The sequence below is a fragment of the Dendrobates tinctorius genome, unplaced genomic scaffold (genome assembly GCF_039654945.1).
Source record: "Dendrobates tinctorius isolate UK_male_01 unplaced genomic scaffold, ASM3965494v1 ptg000144l, whole genome shotgun sequence".
NCBI lineage: Eukaryota > Metazoa > Chordata > Amphibia > Anura > Dendrobatidae > Dendrobates > Dendrobates tinctorius.
In genome coordinates, this window is record NW_027361811.1 from 2,248,856 (window position 1) to 2,275,442 (window position 26,587).

General features: G+C 49.3%; 1 protein-coding gene across 3 annotated transcripts in view; it reads left to right on the forward strand.

Moving 5' to 3' along the window:
• PTCH1 (patched 1) overlaps positions 1–26,587 on the forward strand; it is a 213,867-nt gene that overhangs the window by 125,447 nt on the left and 61,833 nt on the right. For all 3 annotated transcript variants that reach the window (XM_073545959.1, XM_073545958.1, XM_073545960.1), the window contains exon 16: positions 16,169–16,311. In XM_073545959.1, coding sequence (XP_073402060.1) covers positions 16,169–16,311 — 143 coding nt within the window. The remainder of the gene's footprint in view (positions 1–16,168; positions 16,312–26,587) is intronic.

The window sequence follows — 26,587 nt, forward strand, 5'->3', positions numbered from 1 at the left end:
ATTCTCATCAAAGCTCCGTCCTTTCCCCAGGCTCAAGAAAGCCTGAACATCGTTCGCGACACCCTTTCTCGATTCGGGTGGATCATCAGCAGGAAAAAGTCCTGCCTGGTCCCAACCCAACGCCTTGTGTTCCTAGGCTTACTTTTCGACACCTGTCAGGCAAGAGTTTTCCTTCCCAAGGAGAAGAGAGTAACTCTTCAGCTGGAGATTCGCTTGCTTCAGGGCCCACGGCTCATTTCTCTCCAATCAGCCATGAGGGTTCTAGGGAGAATTGTGGCAACGTCGGAAGCGATTTCCTTCGCCCAATTTCATTCAAGACCGCTTCAGCAGGCCATTCTGTCGCAGTGGAACAGATCTGTCTCCTCCCTGGATCGCCCAATTCGACTCTCCTTTCAGGTCAAGCTGTCCCTCAATTGGTGGTTAACATCACCTCTCATTTCCCAGGGCCAGTCCATCCTTCCGGTACATTGGCAAGTGGTGACGACGGACGCCAGCCTTCTCGGCTGGGGCGCGGTGTTTCGCCATCTGACCGTCCAGGGTCGTTGGTCAACGCAGGAGGCCACTCTCCCGATCAACGCCCTAGAGATACGGGCAATTTTTCTGTCCCTACTTCATTGGGACAAACTGCTCAAGGCCAGTTCGGATTCAAAGGACAATGCCACAGCGGTGGCATACGTCAACGACCAGGGAGGGACTCGGAGTCCCTTGGCGTTGGCCGATGTGTCCAAAATCCTTCACTGGGCAGAGAGGTCAGTTCCAGCAATATCCGCGGTACATATTCCCGGCGTGGATAACGGGGCCGCCGACTTTCTCAGTCGCGAGGGTCTCACGGCAGGAGAATGGTCCCTGCATCAGGAGGTCTTCCATCAGATTTGTCTTCGATGGGGGACCCCAGATGTGGACCTTATGGGCATCCCGTCTGAACAGGGAGGCTACACGGTTCGTATCCAAGGCCCGCGATCTCCTCGCGGTGGGCGTCGATGCTCTCACCATTCCTTGGTCACAGTTCATGCTTCCCTATCAGTTCCCTCCTCTTCCTCTTCTCCCCAAACTGTTGAAGATCAATGCAGAAGGGGTGCCAGTCATCCTAATCGCGCCCGATTGGCCCAGAAGGTCTTGGTTCGCGGACATCGTCAACCTCGCGGACGCTCCCTGGAGGCTTCCAGACAGACCAGAACTGCTGTCTCAGGGTCCGATTTGCCACCCCAATTCTAAGTCGCTCAATTTGACGGCGTGGCCGTTGAGACCTCAGTTCTGAAGGGGTCAGGCTTGTCAGATCGGGTTGTTCACACCATAATCCGGGCTAGGAAGCCATCGTCTTCCAGGATATACTATCACACATGGAAGGCCTATTTCGGTTGGTGCGAGTCCAATCAGATTCCGCCTATGTCCTTTTCGCTTCCTTCGGTTCTGGCATTTCTCCAGGCGGGTCTGGATGCTATTCTTGCCTTTAGCTCTCTAAAAGGTCAAGTTTCGGGACTTTCGATTCTTTTCCAGAAGACGTTGTCCTCCCGCCCGCAGGTCAAAACTTTTCTGCAGGGGGCAGCTCATGCAACACCGCCATATCGAGCTCCCGTGGACCCTTGGGATCTCAATCTTGTCCTAGAGGCCTTACAAAGTCCCCCCTTTGAGCCTCTCAGGGAAGTTTCTCTATCCTTTCTTTCCTGGAAAGTGGCTTTTCTTGTGGCCATTACTTCCATCCGGCGCGTCTCGGAATTGGCGGCCCTTTCTTGTCGACCCCCTTTCTTGGTAGTTCACCAGGATAAGGTGGTACTGCGGCCTCCGCCTTCCTTCCTACCCAAGGTGGTTTCTACTTTCCACCTGAATGAAGACATCGTTCTACCTTCATTTTGTCCGGCTCCAATCCTTCCCCGGGAACGCTCTTTGAACAAGTTAGACCTGGTCAGGGCGACGAAGGTCTATTTGGCTTGAACGGATGCGTTCCGGAAGACGGACTCCCTTTTCGTCATCCCAGATGGTGCATGAAAGGGCTTGCCGGCCTCCAAGGCAACTATTGCTCACTGGATTAAATCGGCAATCTTGGAGGCTTACCGGGTCTAGAACAGAGTGCCCCCTCCTGCGGTTAAGGTTCACCACCCGGGCAGTGGGCACTTCCTGGGCGGTGCACCACAGGGCTTCCGCGCTGCAGCTTTTTAAGGCTGCAACCTGGTCTTCGGTCCACACGTTTGCAAAGTTTTACAGGGTCCACACCTACGCTTCAGCAGACGCCAGCCTAGGAAGAAGGATCTTGCAGGCAGCGGTGGTGAGTCTGCTGGCCTGATGGAAGTTTGCTTTTTCCCTCCCCAGGGATTGCTTTGGGACGTCCCATGGTTCCTGTGTCCCCCAATGAAGCGATGGAGAAAACAGGATTTTGGTTGCTTACCGTAAAATCTGTTTCTCTGAGTCTTCATTGGGGGACACAGCACCCTCCCATGTTCACAAATTCTGTTTTTTGTATTATAGTTACAGTTGAGTTGTCCGTTTGATCTCTATTCTATTACTTCTCCTACTGCTTTCTCACTAACTGAGTAATTGAACGCCAGCCGGTGGGGTGTTTATGTGCATAGTGTCAGCCTCCTAGTGGCAGAAGCATACACCCATGATTCCTGTGTCCCCCAATGAAGGCTCCGAGAAACAGATTTTATGGTGAGCAACCAAAATCCTGTTTTTCCAGTCATGCCTGGCCCCAGTTGCTGTGTTTTAATAGACCATAAAGACTATTCCCTGTGAACTTTTGGTATTTAAAATATCAGTTGTACACAAATTCACTTTGGCAGATTTTTGGAAGAAGGCTGTTAATCAACTGGCAAGCTTTGGGATACTGGTAGAAGACCCATCTAAACTCCATACAGATATTGTTGGATTAAAGGGGTTTTCCAATTTACAAATTGCAAATAGAGCAGGTACTCTCCCTCCTCAGGTCCAGCGCTGGACCCCGCCCATGCTTGGGTCTTGACTGCAGTAGTGACTAGAGATGAGTGGATCTCTTTACGCAACCCCGATCCAGGTCAGTGCCAGTGCTCTCTGGTTATGGACAGGAGCTGTGTGAATTTCCTAACCTTCCGGGTTCCTTGGTGGGGCATTTGATTTGCCTGGCCTGGTGTGACGTCATCTGTACACAATGCGGCACACAGGTGACAACGCACTACCACAGCAAAGACAAGTCAGAGATCCTGTCCACTGCCAGATAGCATTGAACTGGAATGTGGACCAGGGTTGCGCAAAGCGATCTAGTCATCTCTAGCAGTAACGTCATGTCCACAGCATGCATCACGTCTGTATCCAGTTGCTAAGCTCATAGCCTGTGCCTGTGCTGAGGTAGATGGCACAAGCTCTTGAGCCCAGTGATTGGCTGCAGCAGTGATGCGTGATGTCAATGTAATATCTCTGCTGCATCCAAAGCACACAGACCTAAACAGTGGGAGATAACTCGTGCTAGACACAGGGAGAGTGAGTACCTGCTTTCTTTGTTATTTTATGTATTTTAGAGCATTTGGGGTGCAAAGACTATTGTTCTGTTTTGCTGCTCATCTGAAAAATAGGCAGCACAGTGACTCAGTGGTTAGCACTGTAGCCTTGCAGCACTGGAGACCTGGGTTTAAATCCCACCAAGGACAACATCTGCAAGGGTTTGTATGGCCTCCCTATGTTTCCTGCAGGTTCTCTGGTTTCCTCCCACACGCCAAAGAAATACTTATAGGGAATCTAGATTGTGAGTCCCAGTGGGGACAGTGATGATACCTGTAAAGTGCTGTAGAAATTTATGGTGCTATATAAGGAAGGAAAATAAATAATAACAAAACGTGAATAATATCAACACTTATCAGTAAATAAGGATTTTCCATTTTTTTTCCTACCTACTCAACTAGGATTAAAATAAAGGTTCACAGTACGCAGTCTAACTCTAGACCGAAATGGCTAATTAAATATTAATTAAACAAAAAATGGGTTTTCTGGACCCTTATTTTTCTCTTGTGTACACTACATGTGGACAGACATGGCTATAGCGGTAACTTATTGATTACAGCTGTGGCCAGTGATTGGTTGCATGTTCACATGTCTGTCTAGATCGGTGCTCACAGCGCCAAACAGGTCATGTTTTCAGGATTTCCTTAGTATTGCACAGGTGAGAGAACCTGTGGCAATTTCTGATGCCTTGATAATAATTCAATCAGATGTGCAATACTAAGCAAATAATGAAAACATGATCTGTTAGTGGTGGTGAGGACTGTAGTTTGGGAAACACTGCTCTAGATGAAGCAGGAAGTGTAGAGATGAAGACGTGGAGAGCCAGAAAGGTCAGAACTTAACCAACGGGGTATCAGATTCAGTAGTGTGGATTTGAGTATTAATCCTATTATTTTGCACCATTCTGTGCATATTTTTAATAAGTGGCCAGACAACACCATTAATGAGCACTGTACTGTTCATTAAAGCAACTTTTTAAAAAATTACAACTAAGGCTACTTTCACACATCAGGTTTTCGGCGTCAGGCGCGATCCGGCGTCGTGCCGGAACGCCGGATCCGGCAAATGTTTCGTAAAACCGGATGTGACGGATCCGGTTTTCTGCCGGATCCGTCTTTTTCTTGACAGACAAAACCGGATCCGTCTCATCCGGTTCATCCGTTTTTCTATCCGTTTTTCGACGGATTACGCCGGATCCGGTTTTTAAAATTGACCCTTGTGGCCTTCCGAACGGGATTGGCTACTGGAAAACTATATATAGCATGTTCCTACAGCCCTTCTTTGACAGGTTGTAGAGGAGAAAGTGCAGGTTGGAGAGAAGAGCAAGTTACTGGCGAAGATGGATGTTGTCATTGGAAATATTTTGAAGAATTTGGCGGATTTTATAGCGGAGGCGAATCGTTTGAGGGTGATTGTTCTGGAGAAGGAGAGAGCGAGACAGCGGCGCATCAGGCATCGTAGACGACGTTTGTGGATCCACCCCATCACAGCCAAGAAAATGACGCGTGGGGTCTATTCTACACTCTGCATGGACCTTCGACGAAACCCGGATAAATTTTTTGGATATGTTAGGATGAAAATGGAGAATTTTGATTACTTGGTGGAGCGCATTGCACACCTCATAAGAAAAGCGGACACCTATTGCCGCTTCTCTGTTTCACCCGCAGAGCGTCTGATGGTGACTTTAAGGTAAGCCACATTTATTGGCTATGCTCGCATCAGAGCACACTTTCACTGCAATCTTGTTGGTGGTAGTTTGTATCTCCAAGTGTTATAGGTCAGTTTTGGTATGTAATGCTGTGATTTAAAACTAATTTATTGTTTTTTAATTCCCCACAGATTTCTTGCAACTGGAGAATCCCTTTCGTCACTGCATTTCCAGTACAGACTCGGGATTTCCACCATATCTGGAATAGTGAAGTACACATGCCGTGCACTGTGGGACTCCTTAGCTGAAGAGTTTTTACCAGAGCCCACAACAGAGAGGTGGATTGAAATTGCTGACAAGTTTCAACAGATATGTCAGTTTCCCAACTGCTTGGGCGCTGTGGACGGGAAACATATCCGCATTGTAAAGCCAGCTGGATCGGGATCGGAATATTTCAATTACAAGAAATATTTTTCAATTGTCCTCATGGCCATCGCTGACGCGGAATACAAATTTATTGCGGTTGATATTGGGGCCTATGGCCGCTCCAATGACTCTCAAGTTTTCAAACTGTCTGCCATGGGGCGTAAACTGTATGGAAACACCTTCCAGTTCCCACCACCTAGACCGCTGCCGCAAACATCTGGTCCACCTATGCCATTTGTCTGTGTAGGGGATGAAGCCTTCCAGCTGTCAGAACACCTTTTGAAACCGTACTCTAGCAGAGGATTGACAAGACCAAAACGCATTTTTAATTACCGCCTCACAAGAGCAAGAAGAATGGTTGAATGTACCTTTGGTATTCTGACAGCCAAATGGCGGGTCCTATTGACTGCGATCAACCTCAAGACAGAAACTGTGGACGAGGCGATCAAAGCGTGCGTGGTACCCCACAATTTTGTTATCTGCAAGGAACCCATTTCCATTGAGGACACCTCTGAAGAAACCACCTTGCAAGATTACCATGACATTACCACTAGAAGTTCTGTGACGGTTTCAGTAATGAGGGACAATTTTGCACTATATTTTGTTACCTCAAGGCAGAGTACACTGGCAGGATGACAGAGTGTGAAAGATTTGTGCCCTAACCAAACTTGTGTACCTTCTGTACCAACAGTATATACCTTTGCCAACCAAAGTTGGCTATCTTGTCATGGTCTCTATTTTTAGCTTTAGGCCACAGGTGTGTACCTGGTTGTGTTTTATGCAAAGTATTTCACCTTTTAACAAAAGTTGTGTACATTGTTAGGAAATCACCAACAATAAACACAACTTTTTAGGTGAAATACTTTGCTTCAAACACAACCAGGAACACAACTGTGGCAAAAAGCTAAAATTTACCCACAGTTATATACCTAGTTTTGAATACCATTTCACCTTTTAAATACCCTGTATTTAACCTTTTTCGCCGCAGAAAGAAATGACAGACAACCAGTGTAAAATAATTTAACTTTTATTGAAAAATGTTTTTTTTAGTAAACTTTTTTAAAATTTTAATAAACTTGTTTAGCTTTGAAACCATAAAACTGGTCATTTTTATTTAAATACACACATTATAAATCTGTGTAGTGTGTGGTGGAAATACTGCTGGAGGGGCTGCGGGACACTTCGACAATGGGAGTGTGGAGAGAGGACTGGGATCGTGGTGGGGAAGGAACAGTTAGAGGTGAAGGTGTGGAAAAAACTACAGAATGGGTGGACATGTGGGAAGCAGAAGAGGTGGTGGGTGGTGGAGTGGAGGGTTGGGCAGGGACTGTAGGAGCAGATGATGTTGATGGCAAGTTGTATGGGGAAGGAGTTTGGTACGGGGCAGGTTGCTGGAAGTGGGGAGATGTCTGGTACGGGGCAGGTTGCTGGAAGTGGGGAGATGTCTGGTACTGGGGAGGTTGCTGGTACTGGGGAGTTTGCAGGTACTGGGGAGGTTGCTGGTACTGGGGAGGTTGCTGGTACTGGGGAGGTTGCTGGTGCTGGGGAGGTTGCTGGTGCTGGGGAGGTGGATGGTGCTGGGGAGGTGGATGGTGCTGGGGAGGTGGATGGTATGTAATAGGAGGGGGAGGATGGAAAGTGGCTGGAGGGGGTGTAGATGTAATAGGAGGGGGAGGATGGAAAGTGGCTGGAGGGGGTGTAGATGTATTAGGAGGGGGAGGATGGAATGTGGCTGGAGGGGGTGCAGGTGGAGGAACTACTGTGGTGGGAGGAGGAGGTTGGGAGGTAACTTGCTGGAGAGCAGCGTAGCATGAATGCATTACATGCATCTGCTGGGCAGGAGAGAGCGTTTCCATGCGCTCCACAACAGACCTGAAAAAGGTGTGGTTTGGCGAAGATCTTGCTTCTGAATGCATGGTTTGCAGAAGTGTCTTCACCTCCAGAATGCTGGAGTTGATCTGCTGATAGCCTGCGGAGATTTGCTCTGACAAGACTTTTAGACAGTTCTGGAAAGATGCATTCAGATGCAAGAACTCTGGCGCATAAGTCTTTTCCTGACCCCTCTGCCGCTGCCGCCCAGTACCCGCAGGTGTACTAGAGGTGGCAGGGGCAGAAGGGTGGGGTAAAGGGAAAGCGATCTCCTCACCAGCAGCTTCATGTAATGTAGGCGGCCACGATGCTCCTGTGCTGGTGGATGGGACAGATGGGTCGAATGTGTGGGAAGGCTGGGAAGGTGCAGATGTACCGGGGCGGTCGAAGTGTCCCTCGGTGCCGGTCTCCTCATGGATCGCCTCAGAAGGGTCCAATCGTGCAGGCTCCCGAGTGCTGCTCACCGTGCTGTGGAATAAAGAGAAAAAAAAACAATTAAAATACTGACATGGTATGGCCCTGGCTGAAAAAAAAATTTACATCTAACATTTTTTTTCACATGTGGTGTGTAATATTTACCTTCTGGTGACCATTGTTTCCCGGAGGAACGACAGGGCTTCTGCGTACTTGTACTTGCTCCTGCGTCCTCCAGATCCACTCGGGGCCCGCATCTCTTTATTGAACTCCTTCTTGAAACGATCCCTCACAGACCGCCACCGATTCACAATTCTGTTCCCTGAAACGAGAAAGGAGTGGTTAGTATACAACATCAGTGTTTCCCAAACTCCAGTCCTCATGGTCCCCAGGGGTCATGTTTCCAGGATTTCCATAGTAAATAGAAATCCTGAACACATGATCCGTGGGGACCACGAGGACTGGAGTTCGGGAAACACTGGTTTACAACAAGCAACCGGTACTGTATATACTTACGCTCTGTAATCTGGGCCCGAACATCGAGGTCCTCCCAGCGGCCCACAAGGAGCGAACAGATTTCCTCCCAGAGTCGTCGGGTAACGATAAGGTCAGCGTGGCGGCGGTCAGCCATATTCCAGAGCGGCTCCCTTTCTCTGACGAGATCGATGAGGTGGTCCACATCGAGTCCTCCATCCTCACCGTCAGAGTCGGGAGCACGCTGTGAAGGCTGTTAAAGAAAAAGACAAAAATAACATAATTAGCCTCCACATAAGAAATGAAATAAAAAGTGCAAAAAAACAAAGCAAAAATATTTATACTTACACGCTGGTGACCGCCGCGTTGCTGTCGCCGACGACCCTGGGAGGCACTGCGAGGACCTCTTGGCCGAGCACCAGATTGGGAAGACTAGAGAAGAAAACAAAAAATGTTATGTCTTTGGATGTAGGCATTTGTTTGCTGTGTGTGGTCTGCAGAACATTGTTTTCTATGTGTTGTGTGTAGTGTGATGTTGTGTTTCTGCGTTTGATGCAAAAAACTTACCAATTGTGAGCCCACTCCAGGTGTCTGTCCACCCCTTCCTTCTTCTTCTGGGAGCTCCTCTTCATCTTGTGAATCCTGTTTTGAAATAAAAGGCAATGAATAGACATATATTACAGAGAAGATGGATTTTGGAAATAAAAACTTACCGTCAAACGCTGACGATGCGAGGGAGGGCTCCCAGAAGATGATGTGCTGTCTTCCTGGTGGCCACACTCCATGCCTGTGGGTGGTGTTCCAGCTGCTGCCATTGCTGCTGCTGCTGCTGCTGCATCTATTGGGCGGCTGTTGAATAAAGAGAAACAAAGGGCCAATGAATATCTTGATATTCAATAGCCCTAGTTTGGAGGAATGGGGGATTTGATAATTACCGTCTCTCATCTGCTGCTGGCCTCCCCTCCTCAGCATGTTCCATTTGCTGCTCCATTTGGGGTGGTGGTGGTGCTGATGGTGCTGCAGTGGTCTCCTGCCTTCTCCTGCTTCGCTTGGTTGCTTTCTTGGGTGGCATGTTGGGTGTGGCTGTGGGTCCCACTGTCTTGCTTTTATATATGTCTTGTGGGCAGAGCTACTGAGCATGCTCAGACCAAAAAACCGGATCCGGCGCATTGCGGCGCTCATAGGCTTTCATTGTGTGAAAAAGCCGGACGCGCCGGATCCGGCGTGTCCGGCTTTTTCGCCGGAGACAAAAAACGTTACAGTAGCCGTTTTTTCCAGACGCCGGATCGCGACACATTGCCGGATCCGGCGAAAACCGGATGAAACGCATGGCCATCCGGCGCGATCCGGCGCAAATGCAAGTCAATGGGGGGGAAACCGGATCCGGCATTGCATTTCGCCGGATCCGGTTTCTGTCAAAAGCGCCGGATCGCGCCTGACGGCGAAAACCTGATGTGTGAAAGAGGCCTAATAGGTCTGCATTATCTGTTGCCACAGCAAAAATGGCCACCCTGGCTAAAAATGTGAATGTCAGTATCTCTATGTGAGAAGTGTGATTACCAAATCTTGTCTACTCTTCTTACTTCAACTTCTGATTTACTAATATATGCCAATTCCTTTGTTTTGCTTGAGATCACTACTTTAAAGGGGATGTTTCATGAAGACAATCCCTGTCAGTATGCTCTATTAACGCCTGTGGGCGTCATGGAGCAAGGAACCCCACTATAAGCCAGATTGTATATTAAATACTGCTCTGAAGGACTCAAAGCCATCCTTGTATTATAAATGGTTTGCATCCTCTAATTTTTAGTTAAAGGGAATCTGTCACCCTATTTTTTGCCTATCAGCTGCCGGCACCGACATCAGGGGCTTATCTACAGCATTCTGTAATGCTGTAGATAAGCCCAAGGGATTCAGCCGGTTCTCCCCGGTTTGATGGAACTGCTTGTTAAAAAAACAGCCGGTTCACTGAACCGGGGAGATTCAGAGCCATGATCTGGAACTGCCATGGGGGGCCCTGCAGGGCGGCTAATGATGAGGGCAATCTGGCCGGTTTCTCCGGGCCCGAGGCTCCGGGAGCCCCTGGCCAGGTTGCCCTCATGTGCGTCGGGCAGGGAGCGATCCAAGTAGCTCTGCTGCAAGGGTCCTTCCTGCCCGCTGCCTGCGCTTCCTGTCTCTGACACAGAGAGGAGCGCTGCTGAATGATGTCATCATTCAGCGGCCGCTGCTGTGTCAGAGCGAGGAAGCGCGGACGATGCTGCGGACAGGTGAGAGGTGCTGTGTGTGTGCTGTGTGTGTGTGTGTATATGTATGTATGTGTGTATGTCTGTGTGTGTAGGTGGAGCCTGGCCCCGGAGGAGAAGGCAATGATATGATTTGGAGGTTGCTGTGATGGGGAAAGAAGGCCATGATGGGGGGGTGTTTGGGAGAGAAGGCCATGATGGGGTGATGGGAGAAGGCCATGATGGGGTGATGGGAGAAGGCCATGATGGTGGTGATGGGAAGAAGGCAGTGATGGAGAAGGCCATGATGGGGTGATGGGAAGAAGGCAGTGATGGAGAAGGCCATGATGGGGTGATGGAGAAGGCAATGATCGGAGTGATGTGGAGAAGGCAATAATGGGGATGATGGGGAGGAGGCCATGATGGGGTGATGGGGAGAAGGCAGTGATGGAGAAGGCCATGATGGGGTGATGGAGAAGGCAATGATCGGAGTGATGTGGAGAAGGCAATAATGGGGATGATGAGGAGAAGGCCATGATGGGGTGAAGACCATGATGGGGGTGATGGGGAGAAGGCAATGATGAGAGTGATGGTGAGAAGGCAATGATGGGAGTGATGGGGAGAAGGTAATGATGGGAGTGATGGGGAGAAGGCAGTGATGGGGTGATGGAGTGGGAAATGATGGGGGTGATGGGGAGAAGGCAATGATAGGGGTGATGGAGAGGGCATTGATGGGGTGGTGGGGGAAAACGAAATGATGATGGGGTGGTGGGGGAGAATGCAATAATGGTGGTGGTGGAAAGGGCAATAATGGGGGTGGTGGAGGAGGAGAAAATGATGGAGGTGGTGGAATGGGCAATGATGGAAGTGGTGGGGGAGAAAGCAAAGATAGTGGTGGGGGAGAAGAAAATCATGGAGGTGGTGAAGAGGGCAATGATGGGGTGGGGGAGAGGACAATAATGGGATGCAAGGGGAAGAGGACAATGAGGGGTGTGGGGAATTGGGATGGGAGGAAGGGGGACTTATAATGGCCTTAGGAACAGGGGGAGGTGGAGGAAGACATTATTGCTTATTATGTCTAACACAGTCCCTTAGCATATAGTGTACTCACTTATTATGTATAACACAGTCCCTTAGTATATAGTATACTCACTAATTCTGTATAACACCATCCTTATTTACATAGTTTCCTCTTTTATTATGTATAACACCGTCCCTTAATTACGTACCATCCTCTCTAGTTATATATGGTGCTCTTGTTAATTTTGTTATTCACAGCGCCCTCTTTTATTACATAGTCCCCTCTCTTTTTAGATATAAAATGACTGCTGATGGAGGAGCTGGTGACCAAACTACCAGTCCATCAGCTCCTCCATTAGAAAGGAAGCTTTCCCATTCTCCATCAGCCATCATTGAATTATATAGCAAACAAGACAGGACTGTATGTAATCAAAAACAGGGCTAATTCAATATGTAAGGGACGGTACTGTACATAAGAAGAGAGGGCACTGTGTAACGGACAGCAATATACTGTACGTAATAAAGGAGACTATGTAATATATATACATGTATGTGTGTGTGTGGCTTTATAATATATATGTATGTATATCTAATATATAAAGCTCAAAGTGTGTAGGTGTGTATGTCTGGGATTGGCATCCGCACCGTCGCAGCTACAGCCACAAAATTTGACACAGTCACACGTCTGGACCACGAGAGTGTCCTAGGCTATGTTGTGAGGCGAAATTTTAACCCCGCGCGTTCCAATTCACCAAACAATTTTGCCCCTATCTACATAATGGGGAAAAAGTGTGTGTGTATCAAGCCCCGCCCCTCATTATGATGTCATAATGGTTGCCATGGCGACGCTGATGTCATCATAGGTTGCAAGCCCCGCCGCTCATTATGATGTCATAATGTTTGACTATGGGATGGAGGATGTGTGATGGGTATATGGGCACTGGACTATGGGATGGTGGATATGTATGACGGGTATATGGGCACGGGACTATGGGATGGAGGATGCGTGATGGGTATATGGGCACTGGACTATGGGATGGAGGATATGTATAACGGGTATATGGGCATGGGACTATGGGATGGCAGCTATGTATGATGGGTATATGGGCACTCGACTATGGGATGGCGAATAAGTATGATGGGTATATGGGCATGGGACTATGGGATGGCGGATGTGTGATGGGTATATGGGTATGGGACTATGAGATGGAGGATGTGTGATGGGTATATGGGCACGCGACTATGGGATGGATGATATGCATGATGGGTATATGGGCACGGGCCTATGGGATCGTGGATATGTATGATGGGTATATGTGCACGGGACTATGGGATGGAGGATAATTATAATTTGCTATAACTAACCACAGTTAGTTACTATGCCCGGGCAGTGCCGGGCTCTTCAGCTAGCTGGCTACCGCTCTGGAATCTTCCACAGCACCAGGTCTCACCCTCCACAATGCGCATGTGAAATTCCTGCTGTATGCAGATGACCTGCTGCTTCTGTCACCAACCGAGAAAGGCCTCCAAGACAACCTGAAAATCTTAGAGAAATTCAGCTCCACCTGGGCACTACCGGTCAACCTAAAGAAAACCAACATCATGGTGTTCCAGAAGAGAAAGAGAAAATCAGACCAGCACCCTTCATTTGTCCTCAACAACTGCGCCCTTACAGGAACGGACAAATATACCTACCTGGGCCTAGAGATTCACCGGTCAGGGAGCTTCAAACAAGCCATAGAGACCCTGAAAGACAAAGCATGCAAAACCTTCTATGCCATCTGAAGGAAACTCTACCATCTGAAGCCACCAGTGAGGATCTGGTTAAAAATCTTCGACTCTATCATCGCCCCAATCCTCCTGTATGGCAGCGAAGTCTGGGGTCCTCACACCTACCCAGACTGGTCAAGGTGGGATTCCAGTCCAACAGAAATATTCCACCTGAAATTCTGCAAGCACCTTCTCCAAGTCCATCGGAGCACCTCCAACAGTGCTTGCCGGGCCGAGCTGGGCAGATTCCCTCTACACCTAACGGTTCTAAAGAGGGCACTGTCATTCCGGGCCCACCTACGTAGGAGCAATCCAAGCTCCCATCACCATAAAGCCCTGACACATGTAGGTGAAATAGAAAAACCAGGTTCCTCAGAACAGCCCACCCAAACCCAACCTGACCAGAACACCAATCACAACAACCTGACAAAAGCCAGAATCAGGAAGATGGTAGATGAAGGCCAGGAGAGGTACGTAAGTGAGTGGAAGAATGACATCATCAGCTCACAGAAACTGACCATGTACCGGAGTCTACAGAGAGACTACAGACTGGCCCCATACCTGGAGAAACTCCCGGACCCCAGAAACCGCAAGATCCTGAGTTGGTATAGACTCAGTGCCCACAGTCTGGCCATCGAATCCGGCCGACACAGGCAGAGCTACAAGCCCAGGGAGGGAAGACTGTGCCAACACTGTGACCAGGAGGCCCTGGAGGATGAGACCCACTTCCAGCTACACTGCCCCAAATACTCAGCAGTGAGGGACACTCACTTCAGGAGACTCTCACATCTCTTCCCGGATTTCATCACCATGAAGGAGGAAGAGAAAACATATCCTGTTGGGGGAAGAAGAGAGAGCAGTGGAGATAGCAGCGCAATATGTGAGCGAATGTCATAGACTGCGAGAAAGAGAACTATGATATGCCATGGACTTCTATGGCCCCCACACTGGATCTGCCCCATCCCTCCCATCCACCTTCCCTATGCCATGGACTTCTTTTGCCCCATCCTGGATCTGCCCCCATCCACCTTTCCTGCAGCCCCTACCCAACATCCCTACAGTCCCTATCCCTATTCCCATTTGTACACTTGCTTTGGCAAAACTAATGTGTATTTAGTCCTGCCAATAAAGCTTCTTTGAATTTGAATTATATATATATATATATATATATATATATATATATACACACACATGTAGCTTTGACGCCATAAAAGGAGGGGGGCCCAGACACATCTCTTGTACAAGGGCCCCAAGCTGTTAGTGTCCACCCCTGGGTAGTGCCACTAACTTCTCTCAGTCTCCTCTCATGCTGGCTGCATCAGTACTGACTACTCTGCCCACGGCCCACACACAAACCTGGACGTGACAGTGACGTCCTTTAAACGACCATAACCATGCCTTCTAGCCTGGCAGAGCTGGATGGTTACGGACTTCATCGGTTACATCATTAGTGTGCGCAGCTGGATTGCGCGCGTCCTCATGAGAGCCGCTGGCCAGAATGTGCACTGTTCTGATCTCATTCCAATTTATTTATTTTCAACTGTTTGACTGCGCCCCTACTTGTATATGTTTAAGGAAAAGGTGTGTAAATGGGTGTGGCTTAAAAAATGGGTGTGGTTTTCCTACACATAAACATTGCTGCCCTGATGAAGTGGCCAGGAGGCCATGAAACGCGTTGGCTTGAATGTGAATAAAGGTTTGCTTGCATCTTCGGTTGGTTCCTTGTGGTCTAGCGCAGACAAACCCCGGCTTTTCTCTTCTCTATTGTTTTATTTGCATCCCGGGATCTGCAGCGTCCAAAACTTCCTTAGGTGGTTGTGACCCTTCACAACCACATCAGGTGAGTGGATTACCTTTGTTAAACACGCTGGTGTCCCTCATTTACCGCCTTAGTGCACTCCCCCTCTTTTTATTTTTTACACACAAAAACAGAACATGTTGTTAAAAATTTGAATCCCACCCCTGGATAAGCCTGAAAGATAAGAAAAAGGAGTTATATTATACTCACCGGGGAGGTCTGATCTTGGTCTGATGGGTGTTGCGGTCTGGCGCCTCCCTTCTTCTAACGGTGACATCTTCTTCTTTGCTGCCTGTCGTGGCTCCTGCGCAGGCGCACTGCTCTGCCCTGTTGAGAGCAGAGCAGAATACTGCAGTGCGCAGGCGCCGGACCTCTCCCTGCGCACTGCAGGACTCTGCTCTGCCCGTCACGACAGGCGGCAAAGAAGAGGACGTCACCGTTAGAAGATGGGAGGCGCTGGACGGGACGGCGACACCCATCGAACCGGACCGAACGCCAGGGTGAGTATAATCTAACTCTTTTTTTCTTATCTTTCAGGTTACATCGGGGGCTTATTTACAGCATAACAGAATGCTGTAGATAAGCCCCTGATGGCGGTGATAGCCGCTGATAGGCGAAAAATAGGGTGACAGATTCCCTTTAATACCCAAAGCCTTCCTTTACTCAGGAAGGTATTTTCCGTGTACATAGGTATAATAGTCTGACTTCTCTGACATTAGTAGCTTTTTTTATTTCCCAGCTATATATCCATTTTATTATATAACATCTATTTAATGAATTACTCTACTTTCCCTTCTTTATTCTATTCTGTTGAATAATTCATGTGCTACCTAGCAAATAATGTTAGAAATTTTTTTTTAACTTATTCAACAACTGGTGTTGATTATTGTAAGATATTCGGCCTTTTGATGAGTGGGACCAAAAACATATGAAATATAATTTGTAAAATGTGGAGCTTATCTGCAAACTTTATTTTCATTGATATGATGCTGTAATGTTAACAGCTTTTTTGACAGGCATGACTTGACAAGTTGTTGAGTTTTCTTTTTTCCCCTATAGGTCTACAAGATACCTTTGACAGTGAATGGGAAGCTGGGAAAATTACTTATAATAATTACAGAAACGGCTCTGATGATGCAGTCCTAGCTTACAAATTGTTAATACAGACTGGCAACACAGATAAACCTATCGACCTTAGTCGGGTAAGAAAGTGAATGTAAAATATTAGCAATTATTTCACAAAAGTTGAAAGCAATGATCATTAAAAATCATTGGTGCGAATTGATTTATACGTCCCATTCTGTCTGCTATAACAGCGGTCGGTGGCCATAGTACCGGAGTAGGAGAACCGCCTCTTAACCTCTTGGTATCTATCTATGCGTCTTCTTTTGATTAGTTGGCCTTGTGTGACATCACTTGTGTGTGATGCCACAATGATGACCTGGCCCAAGTCTACTAATCAAAAAAGCTGCTGATGGAAGCAGTTAAAGCGAACCTGTCAGCAGTTTTGATAGATATAAGATAAGGCCACTGCCTTTCAGGGCTTATCTACAGCATTCTATAATGCTGTAGATAAGCCCCCGTTCCAACCTTCAAAGTAAGAAAATACGTTTATTATTATACTCACCCTGGGGGGCGGCCTGCTGCGGTTGAGTCCAATGGGTGCCGCAGGTATTGGTTCGGTGCCTCCCATCTTCTTGCGATGCCAACCTTCTGCTTGCTTCTTCACTCTCCAGCATCGCGCTCCTGCACAGACGTACTTATCTGCCCTCTTGAGGGCAGAGCAAAGTACTGCAATGCGCAGACGCTGGGCCTCTCTGACCTTTCAGGGCGCCTGCGCACTGCAGTACTTTGCTCTGCCCTCAACAGGACAGATAAGTACATCTGTACAGGAGCGCGATTCCGGGGAGAGATAAAGCAAGCAGACCTGTGACACCCATCGGATCGGACCGCACCGGACCGCCCCCCCAGGTGAGTATAATAAAACTTATTTTTCTCCTTCGCCTCATTTGGGGACACAGATACTGTGGGGGACACAGATACTGTGGCTTCTGCCGCTTGGAGGCTGACACTAAGAGGTTAGCTCCTCCTCCGCAGTATACACCCTCGCCCCTTTTGCGGGCGGAAATCAGTTTTTTGCTTGGTGTCTTTGGAGGCGCACGTGTCTGGGTTTCTCCAGACTTCTTTTTTCCATGAAGATAAGACAGGGGCGACGGATCCTATTGAAAGGGTCCGATCTCCCCAAACCATCAACGGGCGAGCAGTGTTGAGTATCGTTTCCACGTATCCTTTCCCGCACCGAGGGACATATCTGGGCTTTTTTCCCCAGACTTCTATTTTTGTTTTTTATTTTATGAAGATAAGACAGGGGCAATGGATAATATTGAAAGGGTCCGATTTCCCCAAACCAACAACAGGCAAGCATGTGCGAGTGGCCCTCCCCGTATCCTCTCCCGCGACGTGGGATATGATGCTGGACTTAGCCCTGTCCACCCCTAGGTATAGAAACCATGGGCTTGTACATAGGCACAAGACTAGTCCGTGCGGCCCCCACTGCTCCACCAACGCTAGACGGCGGTGCTGCAAGGCGGCGGACGGTCCCTCTCCTCACCCCCTGAAGGTGTTAGACGGAGCTAGGGTGCCTGCACCGTCCAGAAATTAACCCCATCCCCTCTACCTGGTGTTCTAGATCCGGTAAGCGAAACAGCTTAAACCTTCAGGTATGGAGGGCTGGGGAGGGCCCTGCGGCAGCGTTCCGAGGAATTGGATCGCAGGGGGTAAAGGCAAGGCCGCCAGCGCCGCCCCCCCCACCCCCCCAGCGGGCATGCAAAATTTAGCCCGCGGCTTCGGCCGTGACTAGGCCACGGGCAGAAGTCCCGCCCCCGGTGTGACGTCATTTTCGGCGCCGCCCCCCGGGCTAGGGCGGACGCCGAACAAATTGAGCCCCCAGCTTCATCATAGGGTAGGCCACAACCGGGAGAGGAGGAACGCTGGGCAGTGCAGAGGCAGGAACACGTGGGGACACAGGACGGGGTAAGTGTGACCCCCGACCCTAGAGGCATGTTGCGGGCGATTAAAGGTGATTTTTCCTCCTTCTCCCTTCCCCTCAACCCTCATATAAATTAGGCCTGGCAGCAATATGACCGGGAAAGGGTAAATCGCACAAATGGATGGAATCCCCTTTGGGGATCCTCCGGTTTCGCGCTAAGCCACTAAGACCCTGCCATCCGTCCCTAGTGTTTCCTCAATTAAGGATCCCACGGATCGCATTATAGAGAGCTTAGCTCGCTCAGTATATGAGGTGTCAGGGTCAGCGCTCGCTCCCTCATTCGCAGCAACTTGGGTAGTCAAGGCTATGATATCATGGTCAGAAACATTAAACAAGGTCGTGCAGGAGCAGGATCTACCTGCAGAGATTCGGAGGTCGCAGGTCCGATGGCGATGGCCGGAGACTATGTGATCAATGCGTTTTGGGATGCGGACAATTGCTCGGCACTTGCTGCCGCTAATGCAATTTTTATCAGAAGAGCCCTATAGTTAAGGACATGGTGAGCCGATTCTGCTTCTAAGAATTCCTTGACTTCCCTGCCTTATCAGTGCGGCCACCTATTTTGGGAGAAGTTGGATCAACCTATCTCCGACTCCACAGGAGGAAAGAACGGGTTTCTCCCTCAACAAAAGGTCAAAACACTTTTTCGTCACCCATTTTCAGGCACGTTTTTGGGCCTTTCGCAACCCTGGGAGGACTACAGCGGCCAATTCCGCCGCCTCAGGCCACCCCAACCAGGATAGGGAGCGACAGGCTCATATAGAGCCAACCCATTGGGGAGAATGCATACTCAGCAGCCCAGATTGAGGGGATCCAGTTCCCAAAGATCGTCAGCCAAATGACTCGAGGCCTTTACCAGACAACACCGGCAAGGTGGGCGGCCGCCTACTCTGTTTTTTCTACGTTTGGGTCAATGTCGCTCATGACGCATGGGGAAAGGAATTGGTGGCCTCGGGTTACAGAATAGAATTTGTCAGATATCCTCCAAGACGGTTTTTTCTTCCCGGCTTCCCAGGGTGGATACCCAGGCAAGGGCTCTATTGGGAGCCATCAAATCGCTCCAGCACAACGGAGTAATTGTTCCAGTGCCGGAACACGAAAGAGCTCAGGGGTTCTATTCCAACCTTTTTGCAATTCCCGAAAAGGACGGGTCTGTCAGGCCTGTTTTGGACCTGAAGCTTCTGAACAAATTCATCAGGATCAGACATTTCCGGATGGAGTCTCTCCATTCAGTCATATCGGCCATAGAGCAGTGAGAATACTTGGCCTCAATAGACATCGAGGACGCATATCTGCATATTCCCATTTTTTCCTCCTCATCAGAGGGTTCTACGCCTCACCATCGGCGATCGACATTTTCAGTTCGTAGCGCTACCTTTCGGGCTAGCCATGGCCCCTAGAGTGTTCCCAAAGGTTATGGCAGTTGTCATGGCCACACTGCATTCTCGAGGAATAGTCGTCTTGCCTTATCTGGACGACCTCTTGGTCAAGGGCCCGTCAATACAGTCATGCGAGGAAAAAGTCAACATCACGCTAGATACTCTTGCCCGCTTAGGATGGTTGGCAAGGCAAAGAAGTCATCCCTTGTGCCAGCTCAGAGGATCTCTGAGGAAAAGGCGCTAGCTCTCCGGCAGGGAGTCTGGACACTTCGCCAACCAGTCCCTCATACCATCCGATCCGGGATGAGGATTCTAGGGGAAATGGTGGCAGCAATGGAAGCGATACCTGTCGCCCAGTTCCACCTTCACCCCCTGCAGTACGCCAGTGGACGACCAGTTCCTCTCTGGCCTAGGCGAAACCTTTTCCTCCAGATCATTGGCTGGTAACAACAACCGACGCCAGTCTCCTCGGTGGGGGGACGGTGTTTCGCCACCACACAGCCCAGGAACGGTGGCGCCACAGGAGGCACGCCTCCCGATCAACTTATTGGAGATGCGAGCAATTCAGTTTGCTCTGCAGACGTTTCTTCACTTTCTAGCAGGCCGCCCCGTCTGGATTCAATCGGACAACGCCACAGCGGTGGCTTACATGAATCATCAAGGGGGCACCCGCAGTGGGCTGAAGCAAACCACTCAGTGATTTCGTCTGTCCACATTCCGGGGCATGGAAAATTGGGCGGCAGACTCTCAGCCGGTAGGGTCTTGCATCCGGAGAGTGGTCTCTACATCCCGAAGTTTTTCAGCAGATTTGTCAACTGTGGGAAGCTCCGGATGTGGACCTGATGGCTTCCAGAGTGAATACCAAGGTGCACACATAGGTCGCTCAGGCTAGGGACCCCCAGACATTCGCGGTAGGTCGTGTGGGTTCTGCCATGGAACCAGTTTCACTATCGCGAGACGCAACATCAGCAAAGGTCATCGCATTGCATTACTGGGAACGGGAGCTGCCGCGTGTATCGATGAAGCCTGGGGACGCTGCGCGGGACATCGGAAGGTGAATATAACCCGATTTTTTATTTTAATTCTTTTTTTTTACAGGGATATGGTACCCACAGTCCGGAGGACAGTCTCCTCTCCTCCGGAACGTGGGTACCATCCGCAAATGTTCTGCTTACTTTTCGCATGGTGGGCACAGCCACATGTGGAAAGTAAGCAGAACAATGCATTCCTTGTGGGCGGAATTGCTGCAATTCCGCAAATTAATGAGCATGCTGCGGATTTTTCCGCGATGCGATTCCACCTTGGGAAAATCCGCAGCATTAGCACAGCATTGCGGAATCCCATAGGATTGCATGGGATGCTGTTTTTTGCATTTTCGCTGTAAAAACCGCGGCGAAAAAACCTGAACGTGTGAACGCAGCCTAAGACTTACATTGAGAGCTCGTGACCATTAGCTGTGACTACCAGAGCTGCAGTCACAAAATAGCGGAATAAGAGCAGAGCAGTGCTTGGAACAGAAAAACATGGCGACTGGCAAATATTTTACTAGGGGCCTGAAATATGCATTAGTAATACCTCTCCAACAGTGAAATAACAGGATTTTTAGTTGCTTACGGTAAAATCTGTTTCTCTGAGCCTTCATTGGGGGACACAGAAACCATGGGTGTATGCTTATGCCACTAGGAAGCTGACACTATGCAGAAAAAAGTTAGCTCCTCCTCCACAGTGTACACCCCACCGACAGGAAGTAGGATGTTCAGTAGGTGAGAAAGCAGTAGGAGAAGCAATCTATAAACGAGATAAAAACCACAGAAAACACAAATCCATACTGTAACAATATTATACAGTAAACCGTGCTGTTCAACTTGGGAGGGTGCTGTGTCTCCCAATGAAGGCTCAGAGAAACAGATTTTACGGTAAGCAACTAAAAATCCTGTTTTCTCTATCGCTTCATTGGGGGACACAGAAACCATGGGACTTCCCAAAGCAGTCCCCAAGGGGAGGGAACAGCAAACACTCCAATCGGAATGAGGAAGTCACCCTCGTGACCTGCGAGGTCTTTTCACCCCGACCGGTACTTGCCGAAGCTAGGCATGGGCTCTGAAAAACCTCATGGACCTGTAGAGGACATATGATCGCACTGCAGAGGTGCCAGAAGAAGGCCCAAAGAGTACCGCCAGGAGGACACACACTGCCCGGGCAGTGTGCGTCGTACTGAAAGGAACGCAGTCGTTCCTGAGCCGACAACCCTACTATTGTCGACCAGATTCCGCGAGCAGACGCTGACCTGGAGGCCAGAGGACCTCTATACTTCAAGCCGGAGCTGATGAGTACCATTGATGTGGTCAGGTAGCCTGATGAGAGAGCACCACGAAGGAAAAGTTTGAGGTGGACGAAAGAAAGGGAATTTAGAGTGATGTAGAGTGGACCCTTGATCCACAGGAAGTGTACCACAGCTTCTGTAGAGTCTGTGAGGCCCTAGGAGTGGTGGAGAGCCTGAAAGGGAAGGCTACCAACTGAAAAGGAAAATGAACCCGTCCGTTGCAAAAGCAGATATCGGCATAGTCCTGAAGAAATCAGGACCTGGATAAGAGCTCCAAGGAAAAATCATGCGATTCACAGGAGACAAATGCTGAACGAAGAAGAATTTCTTCCTGAGAACAAGGATGGACTCCATCCTAGATCCCGAAAAGGCACGCTGAGGAAAATGCACTGAAGAACGACGAGGTTCAGCCTGAGGAAGGAGAGCGCTTGTCCTTCCGGCGACCTCCAATAATTTAGCGTATTGGAGCCACATGGAAGGAACGGGAAGCTGGTGAGGGACTTCTTTGGAGAGAATTTCGCTCGTGAAACAGAAAACCAAATGAACCCCTAGATGGGAACGATGAGGCAAAAACTCATGTTTCCTGCAAGAGAAAATTTTTGGACAGTGAGGTCGGTCAAATTTTCCGACCGGTCCCCAGCAAGAATGCTCTGATGAGCAAGCTAGACCACGTGTCTATAGAACTTTGTAGCACGGGTGGAGACTAAGGCAGGACACGATATAGCGGCGGATGGTTTCAAGGTTGACCTTGCCAACTACTGTGTGAATTTGCCGTTGGAATCTCTGAGGGATGCACTTCTGGGAGAGGAAGGACCGTAGAAGTGGGAGACTTGGAACCGGAGGGTTCGTAGTCGCAGAAGTAGTCTAATTTGCGAAGGGCTCGGGAGGAAAGAGATATACTAAGGCGCCCTCTTGTTTGGAAACAGCTGAAGGCCGTTCTGTGAGAAAATGACAAGACCTGAGAACAGGCCACTGAGAACCTGAGAAAGAGCCGAACACTGAAAACCTACTGAATGGAACCAGGGGATAATCTGGATCTCATTGCCGCGATGTAGGCTCAGGATGGCTATGAAAAGACAACTGATTGCTCGACTAAGGAGGTAGAACGAAGACTACTGGATGACTTTGAGATCAAAAGGGAGATAAACCCAGCATACTGGGATGAGGGTGGATATGGAAAAAAATAGTGTAGCTGGACTTAGAAAAGTGATTAGTCGAGCAAGGAAAGTCCATGCAAAACATGGATTATGTCAACTGTAAAGAAAGTTGGGTCTAGGTAGATCAAATAGACACCAGAAGACAACTAGGCTGACGAAAGGCAGGTCAATCTGTATGACGATGTAAACGACCGATTCCATCCTGGACCCTCTGGAGCAGGGAGGAGGTATGGTGTGTAGACCCACTAGCCTAAGTCTAATACAACACGCGTCCGAAGATACAATACTAGCCGAAGGAAGAAACGCGCTATCACCAGACTCATCCTTGGATCCCAGACTGGAGCAGCTTTGTACTCCGGTCGATGCTTGCGCAGAGTTAGATCCCACTCCTGTCTGAGGTGGGATACTTTTCCCGGTCACGGTCAGAAGTCACATGTTTCAGCTGCTGGAGGCTTTACTCGGTGTCTGTAAGAATGAATAGGTAAGTTCCGACAGATAAGGAGCTTAGGTATTGTGGTAGCTCGGAGGCCCGTTAGGGCAGACTAGAACTTATAAACTACTGCTAGCCAAACATTAAAGATAGGCGGAACACACCGGCAGTAAAGATAGCTTCTGGAAAGTACAGTAAACTGATCAGAAGATGGCAAAAAACTCCTGTGGAGCAACTCACACTTAGAGTACAGAGCATGCCGCAGTAAGACCGCGACCATCCGTACCTGACACGAGAGAGTCTGACCCACCTGAATGTGGAGTATCCAGTTATGTTGCTACCAAGATCCGCTCTGTGGGACAGAGATCCGTTCTGTTTGGACATGGTAGTGCTTACGTTTAACTGTTAAAAAGCCACAGATGTATAGCCGGATCGGTGTAGTTGATGGCCTCGGGTACGTTTAAGTTACCAGGAAGACGGGATGTATTGACTAAACATGTCTGGTAGAGGACTATTCAAGTGCTTGATAAGGGATAGAGTACTGCTGCAATAGAACGCGAGGAACCTGAAGGCTAGAGCGTCTGACTCACCTGAATACGGTACAGAACACCAGTACCACTGAAGCAGTCAATACGGCCGTTTGAACTACTGTACTTGGTAGGTGATGCGTTTGCAGCCTGGATAGCAGATATAGCCCAGCTGCAGTCGGCTCTAAGTATCCTGTGTACAAATCAGCGTGGAGAGAACCCGGAAAAGGGTATAGGAGACCGCCATTTCTGAGTTGCGGAGCGGTGTAGGCCTGGATACCTGACGACATTAGGCAGAATAGCGGCTTGTGTGTTGCGGTCTAGGTCTGGGTACCTGAAGGCATTAGGCAGAATAACGGCTTGTGTGTTGCGGTCTAGGTCTGAATAACTGACGGCATTAGGCAGAATAACGGCCTCTGTATTGCGGTCTAGGTCTGGGTACCTGACGGCATTAGGCAGAATAACGGCTTCTGTGCTGTGGTCTAGGTCTGGGTACCTGACGGCATTAGGCAGAATAACGGCTTCTGTATTGTGGTCTAGGTCTGGGTACCTGACGGCATTAGGCAGAATAATGGCTTCTGTGTTGCGGTCTAGGTCTGAATACCTGACAGCATTAGGCAGAATAATGGCTTCTATGTTGCGGTCTAGGTCTGGGTACCTGACGGCATTAGGCAGAATAATGGCTTCTGTGTTGCGGTCTAGGTCTGAATACCTGACGACGTCAGATAGAATAATAGCTTCACGCGTAGTAAGCCGTGCCACGAGGTCTGTAGTAAAGTAGATTCTGACCAGTCAGTTCTTCTGACGGTAGAACAGTAGGCCTTGGATCAGAAAGAGACTAAACACTACTCTCTGTTGTGTGCCATGGTTCCAACTTCTGGACCTGCGAGTTGTGGTCAGCTTCTTTATCCGCTGAGCCACAGCAGACAATTGCCAGGTAACACGGACTTCTATCTAGCTAGAAGTGCGGCCCAACCCTGGAGACATGAAGAGATAGAAGCAGCTCCTTATTCTGCTTATAACAGTATTAATCCAGCGTCCGGAGGGGGCTGCAGAAAAATGAAGGGCGCGTGCCTGTGAGCCGTAGATATGGGAGCAGTTGCTATGCCAGGACCCCACCGTCTTTATGTGAAGCAATGGTTGAGACCTGCTCTGCTGAAAATCAAGGCACCTATCTGTAATGGCCGAAAACACAACAATCGTTTGAAAAATCAGATCTCCGCCAAACGTACTGATGCACTAGAGACTGCGCGGCAGAAGATTACAATTACGCCAGTAAAATACACGACTCTAGAGTACTATTACGTCAGTGACTGTACAGCTCTAGAGTACCATTACTTCGGAGACCGTACGGCTCTAGAAAAAACATTACGTTAGTGACTGTACGGCTCCAGAGACTGTACGACTGGGTCAACTGGGGGCTCCTGGACGGAGGGAGAGGACCACAGTGGAGGAAGAGGAGGAGATGGAGTGACTTAGAATTAGACATGAGAACAATCCCACTAAGCGCTGCCAGAAGGTTAGGGGACAGGTGAGCAGAGGAGGGAGTCAATCTGCAGTGCAGCTACTTACAGCAGATGTCCTGTAGAAGACATCCTGGCTGTAGAGAGAGACAGGCAGGTCCCATAGATGGATGCGGCTCCTCTGTACCCCAGCCGGAAAATGGCGTCTGTTAGAAGACGCAGGGCAGAACGTGCGTGCTGGCGGCCAGAACATCGGGAAGCCCGCTCTCAGCTAAGCGCGGGGCCCGGAGGAGCAATATGGCGGCGGCTCCAGTCCACAGTGGAGGCTGAGGGTAGTGGGCGGAGCCTGACTCCACACAGGAAGAGGAGAGAAAGACACAGGCAAGAAAAAAGCCCGCCCGGAGCCGAGAGGAAGGGGGGCGGAGTCAGCGCTGTAACTAGGCCCAAGATGAATCCGGGACCTAGATTACAGCCGGCGGCGCGGGAGGGGGGCCCGCGGAGGTCATAAAATAGCGCCAAACAGGTCCCCACAGTGGCGCCAGGGTGCTAAAAGTGGCACAAACAAAGCGCCATGACGCCGCTTAGACAGGCTAAGGAGGCACAAAGAATAGGAAGCCTCTGTGTGCCAAAACCCCTCTCTTCCACAAAGGATCTGCAAGGCAGTGCTGAGGCCCCCCGGAACCAGCCGGAAGGTATGAACTGCGCTTGCCGCCCAAACCCTCTCTTTGAATAAAGGGTTTTTTCTCTTTTTTTCCTGTCTTCTTCTTCTTCCTTTCCTGTTTTCTTCTCCTCTTCAGCACCAGGGGGGAAAGAGGGAAAGTACCTCCTCAATCATGAAAATCGGACGTCCGGAATCCATGTTGCGGGACGTCCATGTCTCCTTGACCGACAGGCTCTGGTGGGCGAGTGGGTGGGAGACGTAGGCAGGACCAGGTATTCTGTCTCTTGCGGATCACCTAAACACGCGTCTGTGTTAGGGATTTTGGGGTCCTGCCATCCAGAAATATGAGGATACGGGGTGGCAGTACACGCCGTACTCATAGTCTCTGTGTGGGAGTACAGTAGTGACCATTCACACTGTATCCCTCCATAAACCTGAAAAGAAACGACGCACATTAGGTAGATAAGGGTCTAGTGAAAGACCCGTGTC